The following is a 10,215-nucleotide window of genomic DNA, read 5'->3' on the forward strand; positions in this document are numbered from 1 at the left end:
ATATACGGAAGTATATAAGTCAGACGCGAAAACCCTTCACGGTGTCATATATCTTTCGGGAAGGAACAAAATCTTACATTAGAGGCACATGAGTTTGTACATTAAATCGTGCGATTTATTTGAACTCAGAAAAATCCGTCAGCAGCGTTGTTAGGATGGCCTCCTCCATAGTCTTCTGAAATCTCACAGGAAGATGCAGTAAAGCAAGAGAATAGCGTGATGCAGCCAGCCGAGAGGACCTCAACTGCCGTTTAGTCAAAGACCTTACTCGTTCGTCATGTTACTCATAGTTGGTTTCACCTCATAAACTTTCTTTTGTCTTTGCAAAATATCTATCTAAGGTTACTCGGTTTAAACAGCGAGTAAATATTTTGCGCATTTTGGATAACTGAACCGACATCTGGCAATAAGGCGAACTGGAAAACATGATTAAAATCCCGTTATCAAAAAAGTCTATGGCACATTTTGACTTACGCATTTTTGTGAAGAATGCCGACTGAGAAAGTGTTTAATTTTCTCCGAGCTGAGCAAGTAAAGCGTTTCTATACAGCTGCACACATCTTGGATCGCCGGCGATTAATAATTATATAATTATAATTAATATATATAATAATTATATAATTATAATTAATATATATATATACCAGAACTTTTCATTCACTGAAGCTTGTGTCAGCGAGATGAAGACTACAGCACTTTGTGTTTTTGCTCTGTTCCTTTCTTTGATGTTAGTTGAGGGCATGCTACCTGATCCCTGCTATACGCTTGGTGTTTGCAAGGTAGAAAAAGTACATGAATAAGTAGAAATCTCTTTCGTTTTCCTTTCAAAAAGAAAATTTCCAGTAAGGAACACTTATTAGTGAGCGTAGAAATACCTCATCTATGTATTTAGTCATGTCAAAATGAGCTGGAATCTTTCAATAATGTTTTTTCTCTATCATTTCATTCATGTCATTGCTGAATGATTCTGGTTGTTCAACTCAGTAATTTTTCCGCACTAAAAACCGTTTTAAATTCTTTTGGGAAAAGCCTACGAAAAAGGTTAGAGATGAAGGAGGGGCTGGAAATTTAGAAATGATGAAGATGAACATCCGTAGACGCTTGGAGGAGGTAAGTACAGGTTTTTAATCCATCGTCTCTTCGGTTTGTCTGGTTAAGTCAGTATCCAAATAGTTGAATTGGAGGAAGAAGTCATTCGGTTCTTTTCATGCATTTTACTCCAAATATTCGTCAGAGCTTAACGGTCTTGTTTTTTTTATTTCTTTTTTTCGAATAAATTTGAAGAAAAATTTTAAGATTATTTTTATTGAATCTTTTTAGGCAAAACGTGAGCAACAGTACCGGAGAGAAATTTGCTTACAAGCCCGCGAGCTGAGATGTGGAATGGAACAAAAGAAATAGGTTCACTGCAGTCAAGACTACACAGCTAACTTGAAGTTAAAGCATAATTTCATTCCTAAATAACGAAATTGAGATGTAGATGCTTTAGCCGCTATCATGAATGTTATATTCTATGAAAATCTATAAATTGTTTGAATTCAATAAAGGCTGTGGTCCATATGGTGAATATGTACGATTCACTCTATTTGTTGTTGAGCCCTAACATTTTAAGTGGCCCGCCAGGGTAGTGTGAAGACTCTTTAACCCTTTAACTCCCATGACTGACCAAGACATATTTTCTCCTTACGATTTCAATACAACATCAAACAAACAACTGATGAGAATAAGGAAAATATACCTTGAGTGGATTATCAGTTGATCCAATACCAATTTCCCAAATTGCCATCATAAAAAGTTGTATGATAGGCGGTAAGGAGGATTACTAATGAGATCTTTAGAATCAAAGGTTTTATCTCGAGGCCGTTATATTGATGTTTAGTTAAACATCGAGTTACTGCCCCTGTAATTCGCAATAAATTTTCATTCACAATTTACTATAAGCTCAGTGCATCCCCAAGTAAACATCAGGGATCTTTCTGCTTGCACAGCTGCTGCAGTCATTTTTGTTTCACCACAGAAGAAAGGCACGATATTGTTCTTTAAATTTAAGAACCTGGAACAGCAACAAATCCCTATCAGTTTGATGTACAGAGCTATACATGTATAGCTGAAATCTTGAAGAATATTATCAGGCTGGAATAAGCTCAAACTGTTTCACATAACCTCTTTCCTTTCAGCCGGTAGTCGTTTTAGCATACTCAGATGTTGGAGGTTTCGATAGATGTCGGCCGTCTTTGTCAAAACGTGCTAAGACTGATGGCTGATAGGCATCAGAACTGTCAACATCTAACCATAATGTGAAATTTATATCATCAACTGCCGCGGAGAATTTTACGTTAAATTTCATACTAACGGATAAGATCGAACGAACGATATCGCACGAATCGTGTATCGAATTGCAACGCGTCCCGGCAATGTAGCATGTTAGTCGGCTGCCAATGGTGTATTTTATTTTGGTGCCTTTTATTTTAATTCGACATTAAGGTAGCTCTGCTTAGTAACATAGTTCCTCTTGTGATTTGATCTTAGCTATCCATGCACCATAATCTCCAAGCCAGTGGAATTAAAAGGGAAAACATGCAGCGGTCTGCTAAAGCCTCCTCGTTAAAATTTCACGTTTTTTTAAAAAGCGTCGACAAAGCTGCGCGAGTGCAGAACCGAGCGGATTTATCCGGACTGGCTTACGTCAGCATAATGGTTTTCTATAGCATTACGTTGCGCGAGAGACAAGACATCCGCAAAAAAAAAAGAAAAAGAAAAATGAATGAACAAACGAAGAAATAAATAACAAAATTAAGCGCACTTGGAGATACTAAAATCGAAAGACAAAGAAGAATGGGGTGCTTTCGCGGAGACCGTTATTATAACATATTTCCTCAATTTTTATTCTTTTTTTCCGTTGCAAATTGGTTTTAATCCTGACAAAGCTTAACTGAGTGCACTCAACAAGACAAAACAATCGCAATAATATGGCTGGCCATTTCTTTCATCGTCTAACTAGCAAATATTGATTGTAACGAAGATGATAATAACAATAATGCAAACAGTGTCTATGGTGAAGCGACATGTCACTGGAATTACACAATTTTGCAAATTCTCATTGAAATAGTGGTCTTTTTATTTTAAAAAAAGGTAAACCACGGTGTGAACGGTAAAACACACAAAAGTTACGATTTAAGCGTTGCCTGCTTTAATGATTCAGAAGAGGGTACTAAAAATTTGCATTTCAGTGAATTAATATTTAAGAATCTAGCTACTGGTACCTGTTGAAGACATCATGGCAAACTCAAATATCATTTCTTCTCTGGCAATTTTAACCAAGCTACTGTAGGTAATGAATCTCGTATTCGACCCATGAGCTTTCTTCAAAATTACTGTTTAAAGTAAATGAATATCTCTCAACGGAGAAGGCATTCTAATAACACTTCTCTATGAGGTTACCAAATATTGCTTTCTATGCTTCTCCTTAAGAGAAGGGGGGAGTACCTACGATAAACTATAGACAGGGTTGCACCTCCAAGGAGTTTGACACTTTCAGGCTAATAGTATGTAGAGAAAGGAGTTTGAAGGGCTACGGTAAAGAAAACAATAAGGAAAGCTGCAACTGACGCTTTAAAATGAAGATCACAAATGTTGCAAAAGAAAAAATGAAATGTATAGAAAATACTTTTAATTTCCCCTCTTCATGCTACTGCAAGATGTTCGAGTGTTGTGTTGATTTACTGAATTTAGATGAAAAGTACCCCATACAAGAAAAAGTACACATATATGAAATATATATATTGAGTTGCTCAATAGTTCTTCGTCAATTAGGAAGAAGTATTTGAAATTCCGGGTAGGAAACCCCACCCCTGCCTCTCTATAAAATGAAAATGAATGCACCCTCCCCCGGTTCGCGTTCAATTTGAAATGTGCATCATAACGGCTGCCAAGTTTTAGAAAAACCCGTTTCTGCATAAATTTTAAAGCTTGTGGTCAAAACAAATCCTAAAAATCTCCTGCAAAGATACAAAACATGATTTTACCCATCCTCAACATGGACGTGACGCCGTTTGTACAGTTCCTGGTCTTCGTTGCTTACATTGGTCTTATTTTTGGACTTTCTGTTGAACTTATCGGACGTAATCCATTAAACATGTTGAGAGTAAGAGATAAAGAGGAAGGATCTGCCATAAATGCAGAAGGTTCAGTCATAACAAGCGAAGATTCTGCTATAACGAGCGAAGGCTCTGCTTTAAAGAACGAAAACTCTGTCAAAGAAAACGAAAACTCAGAGGGAAATACATGTCTGTCTGATTGAGGTGAGATCGTTTTTTCGGTTATGGAGTGACACTGGGACACAGTCTTCTTTGAAGAAGCTACCCATATTCAGTGCATTCGTAGACCAAATATTTTATTTGCGTCAATTTAAATCCGTCCTAATAACCTTCATCACCTTTCGCCATCCTTCTTCCTTCCTAAATATGATTATGTTGACTTAAACCGATTAGTTGACAAGGACAAGACTAATATTCTGGGTACGTTCGTCGAATTCAAGTGGAAAAGTGTAGATTATAGCGCACCAAGTTTCATATTGTTTTTTCATTTTTTATGTAGACGCTGGAAGAAAGCCGACATAAGCTCAGTGAAAACCCATACTTTTACCCTTATCGGCGAATCGATATTTCACCAGCGGGCTTCAAAAAGAGGGTCGACACTCCAATTGTGGGCTGCGAATTCGAAATGATTTTCACTGAAAAAACCTTCAGTCTTCTTTGTCAGCTTCAAATACTCGATGACTCAGCAACCTTGGTTTTTTTAGCTCCCATTTTTTCATGCTCAAGATTGGTGGTAATAGTAATACAGAGTTATCGATTATTATGTCTAGTTGTAATGTGAGTTAAATGCCACATTTTTTCTTTCCTTTCAGCGTATACTAAAGTTGAATAATAGATTATTGGTAGCGTCTTCAGATTTAGAGAAAACAATGCCAACCGATGATGAGCGTATGCCCACCAGACACTCCTCAAGTTGCGCAAAGGGAAGCCTTTTAGATTGCCTTTTCCTGCCGTCCATAAAACGAACAGAATTTAAACGGACACTGCAATGTAATCAAAGTCATTTAAGCGGGTAACTTAGAATGATTTGACAATATTAATGAAATGTTGATGATAATCTAAAAAGAGAGTCAACCTGTATTCTAAACCCTGGTACAGCGCTAGGTTGCTACCAACTTACCCGCCGACTGACAATAAGTTGAGGAGTTAATTTAATTGTATTTTAAGTTGGATAAAACGCACCTCGTGCATTACGGAATGAGAACTGGGCAACCTCGAACGTACTTTGTGCGTGGAAAATGCTGGGAATAGCGCACGGACAAAGCCTGTTGTAAAGATTTTATGGCATATGTTATTTAAGAACAATTCTCGTATCAACGTCATCTCCGAATCTGCAGATGAATTGGAACCACATGGAGCAGTCACAATCAGCCCATTGGCTCCATGAAGAAAATTAATCACTCCAATAGTTCGTAAATTAAAAGGTAATACAATTAACAAGAGCTAAGGCTGCGCTCTTCTATCACTGATTAAAGAAATAAACGAAAAAGAAATCAAAGTCAAACAGAGTCGACTCCCATCAAAATTGGCTTGTCGTCTGTTTTACCTGAACAAAGAACAAAATATGGCAGACGAGGAAGCAAAATTGACATATCCGCAAGTTGTTCCGAAATCTTATACCACCCATTCTGATAAATTTTAAATACGCGCCATATTGTCGCTTTAAATAATGCAACTTAATACCATGTTTTAATACTTCCTGCACCAACAATCCAATTATTATAAAAAGATTTCATCAATTTTATTTAATTTTTTTTTGTTCCAGAAAAGCTTTTATAGAAGCTAGCTAGATCTTTATGTTTCAAGCAGTGGTTGATGTATTAGTGGCAGTTGAAGCTGTTTACAAACGACTAATGAGAATGTTGAAACTGAAAGATATTACAGAAACCACTTCACTTTAAGGTCTAAAATGATTAACGTAATCGTCATTGATATATTGAGAAAAATGCTTTCGTGGACTGCTCTGTACATTGTGGTCCGCGTATTCATCATCAGTCGTTAAAACGCTGTGTGTGTGGATTGCACATGGGTTCATACGTTACTTACTTCATTTAATCGCTGCTGATAAAATGAGGAAACGAATTTAATGTTTTGTTTATCATTCAAAATCCGACCCGAAAGCAAATAAATAACTAAGTTCGATGGTCCTTTCTAAGTGGTAATGGTGATTAATTTCTGAGACGAAGAGTTTCCGCAATCCCCTTGAACATTTTACTTTCACAACACAAAAAAAATACATGAAAATATTAGAAGATTATCTTTCTTAGACTTACTAAATCTTCTTAATCATTAAATTATTAGTTAAGGCAATGTCAATAATATGCATACGACGGGATACAAATGAGAAAGGACTCTCTATCTTTGTGAGTGTGTTTGTGTTTGTATAGTTTTATTAAAAGGGTGAAATCCTTTCGTCTCCACTGCTTAAAGTTTTGGGTATTTGGCTGGTTTCTCGTTTGCCAGCGGCATAAACTGATGTTGTGGTAATGTCACTTATCTTAGAGCGTGCCTTGAGATGAAGGAATTTGCAGAAAGCTCTTTTAAACCAAGGAAGCCTCCATGCGTATAAACAAGGATTGATACCAGAGTTGCACAACACAATTAAGAATTGCAAATCCCGCAACCAATGAATTAGCGCACAACTACAGCCTGCGCAAAAATTTAACAAGTAAATCATATAAATCTTTTTCAGCATGGGTTTTCCTCCCAGTCGGAGTGCGGATTGCAAGGGAAAATCGTACATAAATAAGAAGAAATCTTTTGTGTTTCAATCCATCTAAGATGTTTCATGTTTTTTTTTTTTCGATAAAATGATTTTAAACAGTTCGCCTTATTGATTTTAGTTGTAGTAGTAGTTCGATTAAGAATGGCAACTTTTTTCCTTTTAAGAGGGTTCCATAGGGTATTTTCTAAATGTTGGCGCGCACGCCAGCGTATTATTCTTCTAAAAACGTTACATTTTTTCGCTTTTATAGATCGCTAAAAGTCATCCGAAGGGCGATGATTAAGGTTCAGACTATCGTTTGCTGTACTAAATAGTGTAAAAATGATTTTCGTTATTGAGCTAAGGCTCTATGGCGCTCGTCAGTGATAATTAGGCTTTGCCTTTGATTTTATATTATTTGCCTCGGTGAAATCTCTCAAAATTTTCACAATTTGTGACGCTTGTCTTGCCCAACATTTAAAAGCCTAAACAAAGGGGTTACAAAGGCAGTTTCCTCTCTATTTGCAATTTTGTGTTTTCTTCGTCTACCTCAAATTTGGTCTTATGAATTTTTTTTTGTCAACAGGCACCAGGAATGGCACAAATATGTTTAACGGTCCATCAAATCTCAGGAAATTCCGCCGGAGGAAACCTGATAAATCTTGCTCGAAAGATCCCTATTTTTTTTTGTCACAAAACACAACGAAATGAAATAGAACTTCGCTAAGATCTATATCTGAGCATGCGTAAACTTTTCAATCTGTCACTTTGGCAATCTTTCCCACGGTGTTTTCTTTTCGGTTGACCTCTTTTTTAGGCGTAGAAGGCCTATAAATAAAACATAAAAACTGTATTGTGTTACACTGTCCTAACACACCTTTTCAGATAACAATCTTGCGATCGTATCGAGCCGCCATGTTTGTTTTGCACGTTGACACTTTTAATGCTTGCAACCTGTTCGCACCCAGATCTTGCGCGGTCAAAAAACCTCTTTAAAAGGAGGAAGTCCAATTAGGAACACTTCTCAGTGAGCGTAGAAATACCTTACCAATGTATTTAGTTATGTCAAAATGAGCTGGAATCTTTCGATAATTTTTTTCTGTTTATCATTTCATTCATGTCATTGTTCAATGATCGAAGTGGTTCCACTAATTTTCCGCACTGAAAACCGTTTTAAACTCTTTTAGAAACGGACTCAGAAAAGGTTTAGAGATGAACAAGAGGCTGGAGATTTAGAACTGACGAAGATAAACATCCGTAGACGCTTGGAGGAGGTAAGTACTGGTTTTTAATCTCCCGTCCGTTCGATTTGTCTAGTTGATGTTATTGACGTCAATATCCAAATTGGTTAATTGGAGAAAGAAGTCATTCAATTCTTTTCATGTATTTTGCTCCAACTATTTGTCAAGGCTTAACGGTCTTGTTTTTTTGTGTTTTTTTTTTCCAAAAAATTCATGGGAAATTTCTAGATTATGTTTCTGAATCTTTATAAGCAAAACGCAAGCAGCAGTACCGGAGAGACAAATGCTTACAGGCCAGCGAGCTGGGATGTGAAATATACTAAAGATTACACAGCTAACTTGAAGTTAAAGCATAATTTTATTCTTAAATGACGAAATTGAGATGTAGATGTTTTAGCCGCTATCATCAAAATTGTATTCTGTGAAAATCTATAAATTGTTTGAATTCAATAGAGGCTATGGTCCATATCGTGAATATGTACGAGTTGCTCTATTTGATGTTGAGCCCTAACATTTTAAGTGGCGGCCAGGGCGGTGTGAAGTCTCTTTAACACGCAGCGTAAACATCAACAGTTTTGGAAGTTGTAATCATATTTTTTTATTTGACTTTGTTCTATGGTTGCGTGATAAACAGCAAACAAGGATGCAATGGTATAATTTTAAATCTCCCATTTAATTGCCCTCAGCGTGGCGCTACATGTTTGCAGTACGAACATCCTGAGTTTTGGTATTTATAAGACAACAGCATCTAGAGGTCTTGCTTTTCAGAGTTTCTTATAAAATGTTCTAATAACTGGAAAGCATACAAAAAAAAGAAAGAAAAAACAGAATAAAGCATTTCCTTTATTTGGATTAAAGTTTATTATAAAGTGCGATATTTTTGATAAACCTATGATCGTCAAAACAATTCTGATAAACAAAATTTCCTTTATTTATAGCGTAAACTTTCCCTTTAAGTTTTACACATTAATAAAAAACGAATCTTTTTTCATCGCGCAAAGAAAGTGGTCAAATTTTCCTTCTTTTGTCTTTTTCTTTGAAGGAGTAAAAGGGCTGAGAAGCTTTTGCAACTAACGTATTTTACGGTGAAGGAACAAAAACGCAAGTTTAGATATAACTGCAGTTATTTCAAATGGTAATTTCCAAAACCTTGTTGTCTTATATTCTGATCACAAAGGCAGATATCGATATTGACCGGTTAAGCTGGTTATTGTGGAGAGAGCTGAAGTAAAATTGAGGTAAATAATTAGAAAAAAAGAAACTGGAAACTGAAATGCAATCCATATAAGATAAGGTATCGAAACGGGCAGCCTCTTTGAGGACGAAATAACCGTCACGATCAATCTTGAAGAGAGCTGATCAAACTCAATCACCGAGTTTCAACTTACCGAGGAGTTCTAAACTTCTGTGCTATTATTAGATGAATTTACTGGAAGATTGTTTGTTTTTATAGATTAGCGATTAGTTTGCATTTCTATCACAGAAATATAGGTTTTCCCCAAATCCAAACAAAAGATAAGAAACGATAGGTCATCATGCTCGTTTACAAAGAACGATTATACTCACGATTTTGAAGAGCTTCGGCCAGGAGAATAAAAAGAAGAAGAAGAGAGAATTCTGCCGCGTGTTGATCGAGAGAGGATAGATTACACACAGTACGAATACACCGAAAAATACCAAAAAAGCCTAAAGTCAGGATATTATGCTTTGATCGAAACTTGAGTATGGAATACTTATTGCTGAATCATGCTCTTCTATAGAAAGCGACATGACCTCAGATTATTTTTTCGTAGTTTAAATGCAGTATGATAGGTATATACAGTATTACTCATTATAAAATAATTCAAATAGTACGCGCGCTCTGATTGGCCATAACACCATTTTACATGAGCGTATGTAAACACGGTTTTCGTTCCTCTTTCACTAGTTATTTTATAAAAGAAATGTAAAATGGTTTCCATGTTCACATTGCCTGATGTAAACACTTGGGAGGTTGGGAGAACACTCGATAAGCTGGAAACCACTCCGCTTCGCGTCGTGGTTTCCCACGCTTATCTTGTGTTCTTCCAACTTTCCGCGTGTTTACATCAGGCTATGTAAACACGGAAACCATTTTACATTTCTTCATTACGATGCGAGAGCCAATTCGTATGACTAGTCAGCTGGACATTTT

At 36.4% G+C, this 10,215-nt stretch overlaps 1 protein-coding gene and 1 long non-coding RNA gene across 3 annotated transcripts in view; both read left to right on the forward strand.

The window, feature by feature from the left end:
- The first annotated feature begins 972 nt into the window (after positions 1-972).
- Positions 973-1,567, forward strand: LOC149047364 (uncharacterized). Its single transcript, XR_016186414.1, has 2 exons — positions 973-1,110; positions 1,321-1,567. It is a non-coding gene; the product is annotated as an uncharacterized LOC149047364 (long non-coding RNA).
- Positions 1,568-3,910: 2,343 nt separating this feature from the next.
- Positions 3,911-10,215, forward strand: part of LOC113683430 (uncharacterized) — a 14,434-nt gene continuing 8,129 nt past the window's right edge. The window contains exons 1-4 of one of the 2 annotated variants that reach the window (XM_089205711.1): positions 3,911-4,301; positions 4,597-4,830; positions 7,989-8,075; positions 8,271-8,517. In XM_089205711.1, the coding sequence (XP_089061837.1) occupies positions 4,723-4,830; positions 7,989-8,075; positions 8,271-8,414 (339 nt within the window). In that variant the 5' untranslated portion in view covers positions 3,911-4,301; positions 4,597-4,722 and the 3' untranslated portion in view covers positions 8,415-8,517. Of the gene's footprint in view, positions 4,302-4,596; positions 4,831-7,988; positions 8,076-8,270; positions 8,518-10,215 lie in introns of those variants that run through there. The other variant, XM_089205710.1, reaches the window with a different exon arrangement.

The sequence above is a fragment of the Pocillopora damicornis genome, chromosome 4 (genome assembly GCF_964200805.1).
Source record: "Pocillopora damicornis chromosome 4, jaPocDami1.2, whole genome shotgun sequence".
NCBI classification, from domain to species: Eukaryota; Metazoa; Cnidaria; class Anthozoa; order Scleractinia; family Pocilloporidae; genus Pocillopora; species Pocillopora damicornis.